This window comes from Hemiscyllium ocellatum, chromosome 4, assembly GCF_020745735.1.
Source record: "Hemiscyllium ocellatum isolate sHemOce1 chromosome 4, sHemOce1.pat.X.cur, whole genome shotgun sequence".
In the NCBI taxonomy this organism is placed as follows: domain Eukaryota; kingdom Metazoa; phylum Chordata; class Chondrichthyes; order Orectolobiformes; family Hemiscylliidae; genus Hemiscyllium; species Hemiscyllium ocellatum.
Genome location: NC_083404.1, coordinates 124195555 through 124214206, shown reverse-complemented (window position 1 = coordinate 124214206; position 18652 = coordinate 124195555). Strand labels below are relative to the sequence as shown.

The 18652-nt window shown below is 42.5% G+C and overlaps 1 protein-coding gene across 3 annotated transcripts in view; it reads right to left on the bottom strand.

Annotated features, from left to right (window-relative positions):
• Positions 1-18652, bottom strand: part of LOC132815085 (rho GTPase-activating protein 28-like) — a 166987-nt gene that overhangs the window by 36516 nt on the left and 111819 nt on the right. For all 3 annotated transcript variants that reach the window (XM_060823825.1, XM_060823826.1, XM_060823827.1), the window contains exons 3-4: positions 17448-17665; positions 3211-3301 (exon numbers count right to left, since the gene is read on the bottom strand). In XM_060823825.1, coding sequence (XP_060679808.1) covers positions 3211-3301; positions 17448-17665 — 309 coding nt within the window. The remainder of the gene's footprint in view (positions 1-3210; positions 3302-17447; positions 17666-18652) is intronic.

Below are 18652 nucleotides of genomic sequence, written 5' to 3'. Positions count from 1 at the left end.
CTCTCAACCCGCTGAGTAAAGAATCTACCCCTAACATCTGTCCTACACCTACCACCCCTTAATTTAAAGCTGTGACCCCTAGCCCAATAGCCCAATAGATTCTCACTACTCATTTACTATTTATAAGTCAAGACTGTATTAGTTGGAATTCTTAAAATAAGGCACATAATCATTGAGCACAGCTAATGAATACATATCACTAGATAACATAGATAACATAATAATGCAGTCATTATTTTGTTAGATTTTAAATGTGACGGACCTGGATTTGTGTCTCAGTGCAGGTGACACCTGCATTCTGTGGACTTTCAGGAGCTTTTCTGAAACCTGGGCTTACAAGCACACTCCTCATACCCCTTCTCAGTCAGTCTCAATGCTCCATCTCACTCCCCACAGCCCATCACTACCTATGTGTTATTTTATTCCACCACATACTCACCACATTTATCGTATGCCCATTCCATACCATTTCCCATCCACTGCCCATCATATACACATTCTCAATACCAACCCATGCCATCTCTACCACATCAATTTATACCCCTTATGCCCTTCAAATGTCACCTAATAGTTCCCTAATACTTTCAGGTATCCAATATAGCCACTTACCCAAAATTACTATAGCAAGATGTCTTTGCAATGAGCACTAAAAATAAGAAACTTCTAAAATCTAATATTCTAACTCATTTCACACAGAAAAACATTCGTAAAAGCCATTCAAAAATGTAAACTGCCTAAACCATCAATCTATTGAAATAAAACAAACATTTACCTATGCATCACATTAAAGACAGGTTTTATAACCTCCTAAAGTTGATAATGACCCATGCCTGGAGATAGAGGTTTTGAGCAAACGTTTACAACACCTTGCCAGCAGCTTTACAGATGAGTGACCCTAAACCCCCTGGTTATCCGTCCTACCACCTCCCCCAATTCTATGTCCCCTCCAACACCCAGCAATAGGCAGTACCCTGGTTATGAACAGCTTCTATTCTTCAATCGTTTGGCAAGTCGATTTGTACGCAAGTTGGAACACAATGCCAAACAATACAAAGCAGCCGTTTGTATGCAATGGGAACGTTCATATGTCCGATCTTCATAATCATAACTCTGTGTGGGGTCACGTTCCTCAGTAAGTTGGACATTTGTAAATTGGACACCCCAGTAATTTTAAAGGGCGATCCAAGGCCTGGGGCAAGCCACCTGCCCTCATCCTAATTGAGGCCATCAAGTGGCCATGATCAATCAATCATTAAAAGGCTACTTCCTTCCAACCTGAGTTTTGAAGTTGACAGCTGGGGTTTGGGGGTGGGGAAGAGTGGGAATTGGGAATTCCTGGCAGGTGATCACCCCAGGCCTCAAATAAGAAGGGAAACATCTTCTTCTAGAAAGGTTTGTCTTTTCCAAAGATCTCTCCAGGACATCTCTATCAAGAACACTCCCTTTTCCCACTGATTTCCCACTTCTTCCTCCTGTAATTACCTGGACCTTGACTCTTGCACTTAGAATCTAGAAACTACAGGAAATCCTAATCCTGGCCACTAGTGCTGCTGGGGCTATACAGCTGTCAGCCAATGTGACTGACCATCAGCTCTTAAGCAGACCCTCAGCACCAGGCAAGGTGCATAAATCCCTTCTTCATCAAGCCTTAAAGAATCAGATGACTAGCAGTTGCCATGATCAGAGATGAAGCATTACTTGTCATCTCTTTCGGTGGGAGGCATATAAATCCTACCATCTAAAATGTTCTCCCTTTAAACCATAACTAAGCATTCATTATAGCTTCAGCTATTACAGTCTGGGGTAACGAAACAAAAGGAAATTGGAAATAAAATGATCTTTAAAGCTGCTGATGGTGTCTATTTCCATTTTAAAGAAGATTGTCAATGGAATCATTCAGGTCCTAAGTTTTTTTCAAAACTTTGAATGTCACAGCAATATTTTTTAAAGTTAATGGTCTCCCGATGCTTTTTCTGTGATTTATTGATGACATGTATTTTCCCAGCATACTTTCCTGTAATCTTGAATCCTACTCCTTCTCCAATGTGAAATAAACCTGAATGCGTCTCAATGCACAAACAGTACTGCTCAACTAAAAGGTCAACTTACTCCTTTAGGACAGACCCTTATGATGAATCATTGCAGTTAAAATGTGTCCACACTATAATACTTCATTTAATGATAACATTTCAGCCACAGAGACATTTTGACTTGTCAGAATGTTCCCAATTCCTCCAAAGACTACTCAAAGTCCACAGGATGTTTTATTTTGTAGGGTTTACAAAACCTGCATTAGCACTATAAAGTAGTGGTAGTGTGAGGCTGGGTGATGTGTAGGAGAGTTAATTGGAAGGAAAGATTGTGCAGGTTCACAGTGGGGAGTCCGATCACAGAATAAATGTATTAGAGATCATGGCCACAATACATTCTTGATATAATAGTGTTCTTTAAAGGACTGAAGGGATTATATTTTCCAAAGAAGATTGAACACTAACTACAGCAATACTCTGTGCTTTTCTGATGTTGCTGGGAACACTTTTCAAATAATATCAGGAAACCTATTCCATAATTTCATTTGTGAAAAATCACATGTTAAATAATAAACTTTGAATAATGTTTAACAAATGGTGCATGCATGCAAGGTGCATACATTCTGGGAAATACAGAGTAGGAAGTTACATCCGGGGATAAGATTATCAGACTAAAGAGTGACAATAGCAAATTTGTTTCCTCATTTGTTATTCAAACTGCGAAGGTGTTAATTTGACTTTCATTCACAGTGCACTGATGCGAAATAACTTACAATTCAGCTTTGCTTATCAAAGTCTTTACTTACGTGTGTGTTGGATAAATGATGCTTTTCATCTGATGCTTTGGCCTAGTTGTTTTGGAGTCTTTTTCTTTCTCTAACAATGGTCTTTCCTTTACTACAGAGGCTGCAGTCAGCATCAAGGGCAATGGTTGTTTTGCACGTTCTCATTCACGTGACCAAATCTTCAACTACAGATTCATATCTACTCAGTTATAAGGACTGAAGAGTTCAACCCAAACCTCTGCTCACCCATATAAATGGGAGCTTAGTTTTACAATCCTCAGACCAGGGCTGCTGAGGCAGTCTTTAGTAGCTTTTAACCTCCCCTCCCAAGTCCACTCCCCTGCCAACACCCATCGTCTTACCCTATTGTAGCTTCCAAACTGAGCAGCATTTACCTTTTGACTGATCCCACAGAGTTGTTTCCTCAGACTGCTGTACCCCATTAGGTATAGGTGATGGCTCTGGGGTCATAAACTCAATTCTGGCCTGTGAACAGAAAGACGATTCATCAAAAACCAAAAATAAAGCAAACTTTGAGTCAATTAGCTGGAATATCCGCCTGAGCCATGCCCATCTATCAGGCAAATAATTGACCCGATAAGTCTTCAATATGTTAGCAAGGCAGCCCAGGTCCATTACAAGCTGGAGGAGGACTGTTGTCCTCACAGTGCTGGGTAAAACATCAAATATGCAGGACACACAACTGTAACAACTATTAGGCCCTTGGCTTTTTCAAACTGAGGAGGTGTTTGAGGAGCCTTCTCTGCAATAAGCAAAAAACCAGCCAGTAACAGTGTGCAGCCAGTCAGAGAGAACAAGCTACTCCAAACTCTGCATTCAAATCACACAGACCGCTGTAAACCGCAGGGCGATAATACTGAAACCCAAGGTCCAATACCAAGTACCACTGACTCACTCCACCCAGGCACGTAGCTCCTTCCTCATTTACACAGCATACTGTGTTTTGGGCCAATTATTCTATTTCATGCAAATATTTATTCCTTTTTTTTTACGGATTGCACAATAACATAACAGCATCTGTAATGCAGTAGTTGCTTCTGGAGGCTAGATTCACACCAGTCGCAGTACCTGGGTTGCGATTTGAATGAGCACTCTTTCACATTTAACAGCACTTGGATCAAGCACTAAAGGTGACAAGAACACAGAATATATTCTGGTTGGAGAGTTTCAATGTCCAGCATCAAAAGTGCCTCAGCAGTACCACTACTCACTGGGGTGACCCAATCCTCAAGGATTGTGCTGCTTGACTGGGTTTGTGGCAGGGATGTGTGAGACAACCAACAAGTGGGGAAAAAAACATACTTGATCTCATCCTCACAAGTCTGTCACGGATACCACAGTGATATCCACTTTATTGGTAGGAGTAACCTTTGCACAGTTCTTGGAAACAAAGTCCCATTGAAGATCCCCTCCATTGTGTCACTGTCATTATACACAACGTGAGAGGTTCAGAACAGCTCAGAACTGAGATACCATGAGGTGCAGCATCAAAAGAATTGTGAACAACTCATTCTGCCCCCTTACGGACCAGAAAGGTCCCTACTCCACCATCACCATCAAGCCAAGGAATTAACCCTGGTTCGTTGAAAAGTGCAGGAGGACCTGCCAAGAGCAGCACCAACCATATCAAGAAAAACCATGAAGCTATCAAACAGGGCCACTCATATGCTCAATAGTGGAAGCAGCATGTGGCAGATGAAGCTATGCAATCCCACAACCAACAGATCAGATCTAATGCTCTGCACTCCTGCTACATCCAGTCCTAAACGGTTGTGGAAACCTAAAGAATTCACTGGAAAAGAGGTGCCACAAATGGCCCCATTCTCAATGATGGGGGAGCCCAGCACAGTCGTGTAAAATGCAAGGTTAGAAGTTTTACAACAATCTTCAGCCAGAAGTCCTGAGTGGATAATCCAACTTGGCCTCCTCCAGAGGCCCCCAGGATCACAGATGCCACACTTTCCACTCTCGCTTCCTTCAATATCATTGGATGTATTTCATCTGGTCCTAGGCCCTTATCAAGTTTAAAACTGATAGCATATCCATTACAAGTAGCCAAGCAAGGAGACTGTAGTATGAAATGAGGTGAGAGTGGCACTGGAAGCTGTCAATGTTGGATCAGAAACTGAAGTGATTCATGAATTGTGTTCGCTCATTTACCACCAAGTCAAGTCAAAAATAGAAATTGCTGGAAAAGCTCAGCAGGTCTGGCCACATCTGTGGACAGAAATCAGGTAATATTTTGGATCAAGTCACCCTTCCTCTTGACCCAAAACATTAACTCTGATTTCTCTCCACAGGTGCTGCCAGACCGGCTGAGTTTTTCCAGCAATTTTTATTTTTGTCTGAAATTTATAGCATCTGCAGTTCTTTTGGCCTTTATGTCAAATCAAAAAAAAAATTCTTTCGTGTTGAGCCTCAGTTTATGAAATTGCAATTAGAATCAAGGCCGAGAGAGTGTAGTTTGGGTGGAGCAGTCAAAGCTCAGTGCAGCTATGACCTTACTCAGTAACACAGCAAGGCAAGGGTGCTGATAACCTACTCATACTACCAGTTAAAAGAAAAGGTAGACTTACGGAACAAACAAAAACAGAAACCAAATCAGAAAAGAAAGTTATTAACAATTAAAACAAAAACTGAAAAGGAAAAACGCAAATAATATATTGCCTTCAAAATGTAGCAAAAAGGCTCCAATTAAAGCTAATCTCGCCAATTACCAAGAAGAAAAAAACATTTAAATGCAGATTGAAAAGGCAACCCATTTTATGGGCAAGAAGCAATATGTATTCTGTTAAGGTATTACTTACAGTGCTTGGCTCCTGGTCAGGATATAGGTGGATGCTCACTACAGGTTCAACTTCACAGTCGCACACCAAGAAGGACCCATCATGCCCAGAGTATCTGCCAGGCATCTTGGAAGTGCAGTTCCAATGCTATGTCACACAATCCACCAGCAAACTAATCCTCGCAATCTATCTGGCCAGCTTATGAAGCTCTACTGTTTCTTTCTATTTTAGTCAAATCAAATTCCATGAACATGGATTTGCATATTAATGGAAATATGGAACCATTCTTCGAACTCAATCAATTTTGTGCTGGGAACTCGGGAGAAAGGTTGTAGCGTGCAATGGCCCCTTCAGAGAAATGTTTTCTAAGACAACGCTTACCTTTCTTGTGTGAGACAGGATATGAACTTAAAAGTGAAGCTCTTCGTAACTGGAATCTAGAAATTAGGTGGAACATCTAAAAGTGCATGTGGTTGTGTGCAGATTGTAATCAGCCAGCCTACTCACAAGCTAGGAAAATAGATGCAAAGATCCTAGCTACCATAAACAACAACACCGATGACTAGCGGTTAGCCCAGTGTAGTTAGCTACTGAGGTATCTATGTTGTAGCAACAAAGTCCAAGACGTGTAATATTTTAGCACCTAACGGAGAGCCACATACTGTGGTACCACAGTTTCCAACAGTTTTATTTTCCCTGGACATTATTGTGCTACACATGTCTCGATTGATACACGAAATATTTGCTCCTTCAATGACTTACTTGACAATCCAAGAGATTGCAGATCAGCTTATAATACTGAGGCTAATCATCTGACAAACACACTTGTTCACCAAGCTTCCTGCTGATTACTTTACCTCTGCTTTCCCAGGGCTCCAAGTTGATGCATTACGTAGCACCATAATATTTTACTTCCCAGAATCAGGGAAAGTGTGAGGTATCGTTACAATATAGGCACATCTGACTCAGTACAGCTCTTTAGGTGTACGGGAAACACAACTGATATGATCTCAGCCTTTCAACTGAAGAGGTTGCCTTGGCACCTATTTGCACCTATCAGGGAGAGGGAGAGGACGAGGAAGAGAATCTGTCCTACTCATATACCTATCCAGATGCCTTTTAAATGTTGCAATTGTACCAGCCTCCACCACTTCCTCTGGCAGCTCATTCCATACATGTACCACTCTCTGTGAAAAGTTGTCCCTTAGGTCCCTTTTATATTTTTCTCTTCTCACCCTAAACCCATGCCCTCCAGTTATGGACTCTCCCACCCAAGGGAAAAGACTTTGTCAATTATAGTATCCACGTGCCTCGTGATTTTATAAACCTCTATAAGGTTACCCCTTAGCCTCTGATGGTCCAGGAAAAACAAGCCCCAGCTTATTCAGCCTCTGCCTGTAGCTCAAGTCCTCCAACCCTGGCAACATGCTTGTAAATCTTTTCTGAACCTTTTCAAGCTTCACAACATCTTTCCGATAGGAAGGAGACCAGAACTGCACGCAATATTCCAACAGCGGCCTAACCAATGTCCTGTACAGCCACAACATGACCTCCCAACTCCTGTACTCAATACTCTGATCAATAAAGAGAAACATAAACAAATGCTTTCTTTACTATCCTATCTACCTGCGACTCTACGTTCAAAGTACTATGAACCTGCACTCCATACTGGAACACAGACACTGCAAGGGGATCTCATCACACAGTTTCACACTGTTCAACTGATTTGGATGACTGGCAAATTTTAAAAAAGGCCTATTTCAATGAAACAGAGGGTCAGCACAGTGGCTCAGTGGTAGGGACAGCACAGTGGCTCAGAGGTTAGCACTGCTGCCTCACAGCGCCAGGGACCTGGGTTTGATTCCAGACTTGGGTGACTGTGTGGAGTTTGCATGTTCTCCCTGTGCCTGCATCAGTTTCCTCCCACAATCCAAGAATATGCAGGTTAGAGGAATTGGATGTGCTAAATTGCCTATCGGTTTCAGGGACGTGTAGGTTAAGTGCATTAGTCAGGGGTAAATGTAGAGTAATATAGTAGGGGAATGGGTCTGGTTTGGATACTATTCAGAGGGTCTGTGTGGACTTGTTGGGCCAAATGGCCTGTTTCCACACTGTAGGGATTCTGATATTTACCAAAAAGATATAAAAAGAAAATATTTGGAATTACAGACATCAATCAGCCTCTGAAAAAGAAAGGGTGTTGTCGCTTTTGTGACTTCAATGCATGCTCTCACCTGAAACATCAATCCAGCAGCTTTCATGTATTCCCAGCATTTCCTGTTTTTGTTTCCAATTTCTACCACTTATTGGCTTTGTTTAAAAAAAAACTCCCTTGCCTACTTTTGGAGCTTTTCGTTCAAATCCCATATTTCCTTTCTAAAACTGTTAAGTCAAAATGGTTTTAAAGATTAAAGTAGGCAAGACAACTGACTCATCATCCTTTCAGATCCTTGCTTCACAAAGCTGCACTAATTGTATTAAACATTGTTAATCTCTTTCTGTGGGTGTTTCCTATGTTGCTCATGCTGATCTCTATAGCACCAGAAACAAAGGATTAAGTTGTGGTATCTTGGGAAGCATTGGCTTCTCGAATAAGTAATCAAATTAACCATTACCTACATATGTTACAATCATTACTATCAGAGAGGGAAAAGACCTATTTTCTGATTCAGCGTTAGAATAACAAAAATCAGATGCATCTTTATTAAAAATCATAGAATGGTTACAGGTCTATAGAAAGCTATACAGTCATTATGTTTTACCAGTTCCATTCGAGATCAGATGCTCTCTGCCATTCCCAAATAGCACTGCAGGTGCACCTTAACCTCAAAAGCTGCATCAATTCAAGAGGCAACTCACCACCAGAGCACCTAGAGATGAACAATAAATGCTGGCCTAGCAGAGATATGGCACACATTTAATCCCAGGTGACTCTCTTCCTTTCCATACCTCTCTAAATGGTTTCTCTGCTCAGGTGCTCATCCAATTTCCCTTTTGAAAACCATGATTATAGATAAGATCTAGGAGCAGGAGTAGGCCATTCAGCCCCTCAAGCCTGCTCCGCCATTCAATACGATCATGGCTGATCTCATCTCAGCTTCAGCTCCACTCTCCTGCCTGTTCCTCATAACTCTTCAAACGACATCCATTAAAAATCTGCTCATCTCTTCCTTAAAATTTACTCAACATCCCAGTGTCCACCGTATTCTAGGGGAGTGAATTCACGAGCCTTTGAGAGCAGTAATTTCTCCTCAGCTCTGTTTTTATTCTGCTACCCCTTATCCTAAAACTATGACCTCTCATTCTACATTGTCCCACGAGAGAACATTCCCTTGATGTCTACCTTGTCAATACCCTTTAGCATCTTAGATACCTTAATTAAACGTCCTCTCTTGAAATTTGCTCCACCATCTTGTCAGGCAGCGTACTACAGTTCCTAACCACTCATTGTGTACATTTCCCAGCGTCGATTCTTTAACCAACCACCTTAAAAACTGCCAACTCTCGTTCTCAGATTTTCCACCAATGGGAATAGTTTCTCTTCAGCCACCGAGACCCCTCCTGGCTATGAACTGATCTGACAACGTTCCTCTCACCATTCTCTTCCCTGAGGAGAACAATCACAATTTTGCCATTGCATCCATATATCTGGTGTTCCTAATTCCTGGAATCATTCCCATAAATGTTTTCTGCAAACTCAATAAAGTTTTACATCCCTTGAATAGTTGGCTGCAGAGACTCACATACAATATTCTAGTTAGTGTTGTTAGAAAAGTCCATCATAACTTGTATTTCCTGTCTACATTTATAAACCATCCCCCATCCTCCACCTCCCCCCTTACATAGGTAGCATTAAATGCTTCATCAACCTGAATCTGACTGGACTTGCCATACGAACACTGTGTCTACAAATGCAGGTCAGGGGCTTGACATTCTGCATTAAGTAACTCATCTCCTGCCTCCACAAAGTCTGTCCACCATCTATAAGGCACAGCTCAGCAGTGTGATGGAATACCTACCACTTGCATGGATGGGTGCAGCTCCAACAACACTCAAGAAGCTTGAGAGCATCTAGGACAAAGCAGCTTGACTGGGACAACATCCACCACCGATGCTCAGTAGCAGCAGTGTGCATTATCTACAGGATGCACTGCAACACCTCACCAAGGCTCCTCCGGCAACACCTTTCAAAGCTGCAACCTCCCACAACTAAGAAGGAGGAGGCCTGCAGATCCATGTGGACACCATCAGTTGTAAGTGCCCCTCCGAATCACACACCATCCCGACTTGGAACCATATCAGTATTCCTTTGCTAGGTCAAAATCCCGGAACTCCCTCCAGCCCTCTACGTGCAGCAATTCAAGATAGTGACACATTAACCCCTTTCTCCAGGACAATGGGTGGGTGGGAAATAAATACTGGCCCAACCAGCAATGAGCACATCCCATGAACAAATTAAAACAAATACTGTGCTGCTACCTTCAATAATCCATGCACATATGCCTCCCCGTGACTTCGTTCCTACATCCCCTATAGAGTGGCATCCTTTCTTTTCTATTGCCCCTTTTCATTCTGCCAAGCCAAATGTGATTTCTACTCTCGGAGGCCTTTGCTCTTGATTGCTCGTCTCTGCACTACGATGAGAGGCTGAATAGGCTGGAGCTATTTTCCCTGAAGTATCACAGGCTAAAGTGTATCGGTCTGTTACATCATGAGGGGCATGTATAGGGTGAATAGCCAGGGTCTTTTCCCCAGGGTAGGGGAGTCCAAAACTAGAGGGCATAAGTTTAAGGTGAGAGGGGAAATATTTAAAAGGGACCCAAGGGGCAACGTTTTCATGCAGTGGGTGGTGCGTGTATGGAATGAGCGGCCAATGGAAGAGATGGAGGCTGGTACAATTACAGCATTTAAACGGCATCTGGATGGCATATAAAGAGGAAGGGTTTAGAAGGATACGGGCCATAAACTGGCAAATGGGACTAGATTAATTTAGGATATCTGGTCAGCATGGACGAATTAGACCGAAGGGTCTGTTTCTGTTCTGTACATCTCTCTGACTCCATGTTATCAGCTGATAATATTGATTTGGACAAATACAACTTAGGTTTGAATTTGTATTTTTATTAAACTTTGCTGTCTACCAGACCGACCTTGGGCTGTGAGATCATCTGTACAGCAGATTTGTATTTAATCTTGCAAGAATCACGGGGTGGGAGAGTTTGTGGTGAATTGAATTTACAATAGCAGCTTTTTCCTCAGCCGTGGATGTAATGTCCTGTCGCAGGAAGCTAAAATCACCTACGCTGTGAGCTCACAACAGTTATCCCCAGCAGACTAAAATGGAGTCAGGGACGAGGTAACTGGAAATGTGAAAGAAAGCCACAGTGGATGTTATTTTCATGCTCTAGGTTCTCTGCGGTGAGGCCTGTTCCAGTCTGGATGCGTTGCTGCTCAATACAAAATGCTGTTTTGTCAATCTTCAGCAACTTTGTCAGAGTGCAGCGGACAGTTCACTTTTGTGTTTCATTCAGGCTCTACAGCAGTGAATTATAATATGTTACGAGCATCAGTAGCCCTCCAATATCTTGCCCAAACACAATCCCAAATACTCAGCTTTATGGGAAAAGTCTGTCCTTTCCCAAAACTCATACACGTTTTGGAGGAATCGTAGAATCCCCACAGTATGGATGCAGGCCATTCAGCCCATCAAGTTCACAGGGACCCTTCAAAGGGCATCTCGCCCAGACCCACTCCCCTTACCCCATCCTTGTAAGCCTACTTTTCCCATGGTCATCCCAACTAACCTACACATTCCTGGACACTATGGGAAATTTAGCATGGTCAATCCACCGTTTCCTGCACATCTTTGGACTGTGGGAGGAACCGGAGCACGTGGAGGAAGCCCACGCAGACACGGGAAGAATGCTCAAACTCCACACAGTCACCTGAGGTAGAATGGAGTCCAGATCCCTGGCACTGTGAGGTAGCAATGCTAACCACCGAGCCACCCCCAAATGAAATCACTGGTGAATAAAAAAGTGGGAGAGAGAACACTGTCTCCTTTGTTCAAATATTGAGTGTGACTGTGACTTACGCTATTACCCTGCAGTGGAATTAGCTAATGTTGTGGGTGGGTAAATGAAGCTTGAAGCATTGTGGTGTGCATGATCCATTACCACATCAAGCACTGCATTTATCCATTTACACAACTGGCTTATACAATGGGAAGGCTAAAGCTTTCAGTCTATAACAATTCTCTTCTTCAACCAGGACTTTTGGTCACTCATTCTAAATAACTCTGCATTCATTCATTTCAGATCATATCCCTGAAGTACTTGGGATGATTTTTCTGAGTTAGAAAAAGATCCAATTAAAAAGCCATCTTTCATTCTTTGTTAACTCAAAGAAATGGAAGAGTCTACTCAGATCCTCTGTGCTTGACTCGATAATATGCATCTCTGCGGTGTGTTATTGTGCTTGAATTAAAAACAATATATGGGGCACCTCTAGTCTTCTGTTTGAAGGAAATGTTCAGCCTGTGAGTTCACAGACCTGGTAAAAGCATGCAATGGAATTGGGATGATTTGAACCATCCCATTCTGCAGATGAAACCTTCAGAAAACAAAATTGTACCATGTTTTCAGACTGGAAATAAATTAATAACAATTGTTACGAAGTTCAAGTTCCATTCAAAGGCCAAGTTGTCAGTCACTTTCATATTACAAGGAAACAATAAGCAGAGTTCCCATCATGAACAGTTTATGGCTTGATTCGAACGAAAGATCACTGGACAATGGTTCCAATTAGGTTTTAGCAGCTTAATTTTGAATTTGAATGTTTTACTTCAGGGAGGCAGCCTTTTATTACTGTCCAGCCTGGAAATTGCTTACAATGTGACGTTTAAACACCGGGAGAAACTGTGCAATAGCGGCCAACGATAACCAGGAATACAGCTCCTGTTGTTTCACTTCTGAACACAACCTATGAAGGGTAAGATGTTCAACTCTTCTGTTAGGATTATTTAGCCAATCAAATGGACATCTAGAAGAGGAATAGGTTCACGTCACAAAAATGGATGCAATTTTCATTACAATACAAGCAATGGCGACAGGGTGAGATATAACGGCCTTGCTAACAGATTTGAATGATTTGGAAATGCTGGTGTTGGACTGGAGTGGACAAAATTAGAAATCACAACAGAAGACAACAGACGGTTGTCTACCTGATGATGGAGCAGCGCTCCGAAAGCTAGTGCTTCCAAATAAACCTGTTGGACTATAACCTGGTTTTGTGTGATTTTTAAGCAGGTTTTGAAACCAGTGTAAATGTAAAGTGAAGGGGCAGCCTGCCCACTGTTTACAATGCAATCCTGCACAGCCCGAGTTCAGGACTACCAGCAGCCACCACTCTGAATCGGCACTACTCAGTCCCTAAATGGTCAGCTCCTCAGAGAACTTCCTGCTACTGAAGGGTAAAAATGCCACCTCCAGTCTACTTGGGGCCAACTAGCAGTTAAATAACTACTATGTTCTTTACCCGAACAGGCTCCCCCAACATTAATGGTCATAAAAACCAAACTGATGAAATTTAAAAACCGGTTACCCATCCTTCAAATTTCTGTTCCAGCAACATCTGGTGAGTACCAACTCACTAGTACCCCAGGATGTCACGTTTGCTGGCAAACTCGTGAAGTGGCTGAGCAAGACACTCACTGATCCTCCATGTTGGAACGATGACCGCCATCATGGCAAGTGGAAGGAAGGTGCAATCCATGACGAGGATAGTTAAAATAGGAAATGTTATCTCACTCTCCCACCCACACACTTCACAATCAATTACTTCAAGATCACAGTTGTTTGATGTCCAGGACAGTACAATCAAAGGCTTAGAAATGAAAGGCATGCAAGTTTCCAGACATCAAACAGAGCATTCGTAAGAGTATGATCAGCAACAGAAGGAATTCACAGGAAGACAGTTTCCATTCATTCCCCCAGTGAGGATGGTATCTTAGAGATGTAAGACATGCATATTTCCTCCAACACTAAACCAACCTTACACATCATCACTACAGCTCACTGATTCAGTTTGTTATGTTTCCTTGCCAAACTAGCTCTCTTGTTGCCTCCCTCTGTTGCCATCTTCTCTTCTATTTCACGTACTGTCCCTCATCTCCTTCAATCTTTTATTCATTCTCTTCGATTGTTTTTCCAGAACAAATGGACAACACGGTGGCTCAGCGTTTAGCACTGCTGCCTCACAGCGCTAGGGACCCAGGTTCGATTCCCACCTCAGGCGACTGTCTGTGTGGAGTTGCACATTCTCCCCCTGTCAATGTGGGTTTCCTCTGGGTGCTCCAGTTTCCTCCCACAATCCAAAAGTGTGCAGGTCAGGTGAATTGGCCATGCTAAATTGACCATAGTGTTAGGTACATTAGTCAGGAGTAAATATAGGGTAGGGGAATGAGTCTAGGTGGATTACTCTTTGAAAGGTCGGTGTGGACTTGTTGGGCCAAATGGCCTGTTTCCATTCTGTAAGGAATCTAAAAAAAGGATCCTTGATAATGTCCAAGCTTCAACACCACTCAGTGGTGCTTAGTCTTAGAAAAGTCTCATGCACTTTAAACCTAAACAGCCCTGTGTGTCAGCAACAGATAAATTACTTATTCGGGGAGTAGAGTCGGATTCATACTAGGTTGTGTCAAAAGCCTCATCTGACAGATTGCAGGTTAAACTTCATTAAAGGTAACAGGGATTGTGTTTCAAAAAGTATCCCGTTGGCTATAAAGTGCTTTGAGATGTGTGGAATTGTGAAAAACACCAATGAAATGTAAGTCTTTCTCTCCTTTCGTCACCACCACACAGAAAGCATCGCTGCTCAAGGGTAGAAGTGATGAGGAGTCTTGAGTTTGGGAAACATTTGTCATCAAAAATAGTGAAGGAAATGAATGGAGTTTCCCCAGAAATAGAAAGACATCTAGCTGAAGTTGAAGACTTTCCATATTCATAAACAATATAAATTCAGGCATCGGAGGTTAGGGTCAAAGTTTGCAGATGGTGTCAATTGACAGGATACAGTTTGTGGGTGTGGAGGTTTGCACCAGAATATAAGACGACAAACAAACTTACAGAGTGGAGCAAACAACGCCTCTTACATTCAAAACAGCAAAGTACAAGGTGTTTTTTTCTCAAAAGAAAAAGAGACAGCTGATTCCTGGAGAAGCCAGGCACTAAATAGGGCAAAACCGCAAAGAGAACTGGGATAGAAAGAACTTCCAGCCAATTTCCAAGTCAAAAACATTTGACTGGCTGCAAAGTTTACTATACTAATCTCCAGGTTCATTTCCTGCATATCAGCAAACTGTAAATATGGACATAAGAATATCATGCTGGTTTGCACTGAGATTATGAACACTGCAGAATAACATTTGCAATATTAGTCTATTCATCTTAATGCATTGCTGCTTCTGTTCCTTCTGTATTGAGCTCCTGAGGTTTCTGGTCACCAACTCAATGGGAAAACGTTGTCAGAATGACCTAGACAGGTCAATTCCGGAAACCTAATGAAGGCTGCCATCCGGAATTATTCTACTTCCCATGATCCTGCTCAAAAGAGATCCCGTTACTGTACTTCAATGTTGGGGAATTTGACAAATTATTTACAATGATGAACAGACACTCTAGTGACTTTCTTGAACCCGATGTGTCAGCATTGTGGCAGAATCAGGAATCAATTCCCAACAGGATCAGTTACATTGTCAACATTTCCTGCACCATTTTCGGAAGTATTCCATTGGCTATAAAACACTTTGACGCATGCCAAGGTCATGAAAGGTGCTACATAAATGCAAGTTTTTTCTTTTCCTCTCCCACCTCCCACCCCTGAAACAATTCGATTTTCACTAGATGTCCCCCACTCCTCCTCCTCCACAAACTTATAAAAACACAAAACAAGAGAAAGAGAAACTTGCACAGGTTGGAGGTCAGGAGTCATTCTCACACTCCCATCAGGTATCTCTCATCTTGAATCCTGTTTTGCCCAAGACGCATTTATATGTCAAGTGGATGGTACGGTGGCTCAATGGTTAGCACTGCTACCTCTCAGAGCCAGGGACCTGGGTTCAATTCCAGTCTTAGGCCACTGTGTGGAGCTTGCATATTCCCCCCGTGGGTTTCCTCCGGGTGCTTCAGTTTCCTGCCACAGTCCAAAGATATGCAGGTTGAATGGATTAGCTATGGGAAATGCAGGGTTACAGAATAGGATGGGTTTGGGTGGGATGCTCTTTGGAGGGTCAGTGTGGGCTCGATGGGGTGAATGGCCTGCTTCCACAATGGAGGGTTTCTAGGATTCTACTGTTGCTTAATTGGTTCATTGTCACAAGCAGGACGACCCAGTTACCAGCTTGAAAATAAGGACATAAAAGCAGGGTCTGACATTGTCATCACAGCCACAAAATATCCAACCTCCACTTTTTGGGTTTTTGATTGAGGAACCTAGGCCATATGACCTCACTCCACAGAGGAGAGATTTATAGAACACAATCACATCCTCACTATATATTCGTCAAACCTCAGGGACTAGTTGTGAGGATCTTTCAAGAGTAGGAACAAGTATTGAAGGAGGCCTTTAGGCCCATCGCACACATTCCTGGCCATTCCGCTAAAGACCTTTACTTTAAGGATTCAGCAACTTGCACCTGCTTGCAAAGACCAGGGAATTGTATTACATCCAAGTGAAAGCAGACATTCTCATGAGAAAATGACCATCTGCCTCCCTGGAATAAAAATAAAGAGTTGCCAGTGCAGAAGCTCTGAAACCCAGACCAGCATTTACTGCCTATCCCTCAGGCTACAAAGTAAAAGCTGAAACAGGAATCCAAAGCGCCTGGATCCTGTGACGTTCTGGTTTTAATGAAGATGAGGGGTAGGGGAGAACAATCAAACCACTCCAGGAAAACAGATGAAACAAAAAATAGAAAATGCTGGAGAAACTCAGCGGGTCTGGCAGCATCAGCGAGGAGAAAGAGACAATCAATGCTTCAAGTCCAGTGACTCTCCATCAGAAAGGCTTTTCTTCTTAGCCTTTAGATATGGGCAATAAATGCTGTTCCCGAATGAATGACATAAACAAAGCCTATGACACGACCTTTGCACACATCCTTTGGAGTCCAATTGAAACCACTCTCTATCGTCGTAGGGATCTGTCAATTTATCCTGTACCGTCTGAGACCTCTCTCTTCTTGACTCTGATCTCCAGCACCTGCAGTCCTCTAGCTCTCCCTCTCTGTTCTTGCGCCACTTTTAAACCCATTCTATTTACACTGCCTTAGAATTATTTATACCTCACAGTGTACATCTCGGCAATAAAATTTCATGTATTATGTACCTCCTGTATGCTTCAGACTGCTTCATCTAAAGTTTATTACTTCTCTCTGGGTTTACTACATTCCTATGTATTATGTCATTCAGATCCTAAGAAGTTACATCCCATGCACTGAAGCCCTGGCCACAACCTTAGAGCACAGCCCAGTTTGATGCTGTTTCATTGCATCTTCCTCGAAGGGCCCTGTGTTTTCAGGACATAGTTCCACAGTCACAAGCAGATTACAATCTTCAATGAGGATCTCATTCAGACACTTAGTCACTGCATGAGCATGAGAATATTTTCAATGTCTGGTCAGCTTGTTATGCCTAACTTGCTATGTCACACATCTCCCAGATTGCTACACTATGACAACACTTTAATTAAATGTATGCTATTGGCTGCAAGTTGCTTCAAAGAGATTGTGAAACAAAACTGACCTTATAAAGGCCACTCGCTGTACTTACTGGAGTGTCAGTGAGACCGAACACATCGCGAACATCCCGGACTGGCTGCTTGTTCTTCCTCCGGGTGGTTTGGGTGTAGGTGTCCAGTCGGCGCTGGACAGCTTCAGCCTGCGCTCGGGTCAATGTGGACAACAAAGCCATGCCATCCTCTCCTGCCGAGCCTGAGACCAAGGTGGAGAGGCCTACCTCCTGCAACCACTCAGCTTCCATCTCCCCCTCTGCAAAGCAACACAAGGTCACGCTTATTAAAGTTCAAAAATCCAACAATCTAAAGCAGGAAGCTTTAAAAAGAAAAAAAGAAAACAAAGTAGACAGTGTCTGTGGTGTACAGATTGACAGCATAGGTACAGGCCTTTCAGCCTGAATCAGTTATGTTCTTCACTGGCCTTTTCCCACTCCTCTTCACTTTAAGCGATCAGATTAAACAATGAACTGTGGATGATGGAGACCTGAAACAAAAAAGAGAAATTGCTGGAGAAACTCAGCAGGTCAGACAACACCAGTGGAGGGAAAGCTTCTGAAGAAGAGTCACCAGACTTGAAACGTTAACTCTGCTTTCTTCCCGCAGACACTGCCAGACTGTGAGATTGTCAAAGTACATGGGAGAGGAAACAATGGCTATCTTTCAGGGAGGATGGGACCTTTCACTAATTGGCTAAGCTTCTCTCTCTATGGAATGATAGTGCTTGAGAGTATTTCCCAGTCCCTTCTCAATATTTTTTATATTATTCAATTAAGAACGTAAGAAATAGAAGCAGCATTAGGTAATTCACCCTAAAGTGTGATCCGCAATATCATATGATCATGGCTGATCCCATCTCAGCCTCAACTCTACTTTCCTACCCACTCCCAATAACCCTTTAACCCATTGCTAATTAATAATCTGTCTATCACCTTAAATGTATTCAGTGTTCCGGCCTCCACCACACTCCAGGGGAGTTAATTCTTTTGAAAGAAGCAATTTCCCCTCATCTCTTTCAAATTTGCCACTCCTTTAGCCTAAAACTATGACCTCTTGTTCTAGACTGTCCCAAAAGCAGAAACATCCACTCTACTTTGTCAATCCCATCTTAAATACTTCAATTATATCTCCTCTTAAACTTCTAAACTCTAGTGAACATAGGCCTAAATTGCTCAACCTCTCTTCATAAGACATAGAAACAAGCCAAATAGGAGCAGGAGTAGGCCATTTGGCCCTTTGAGTC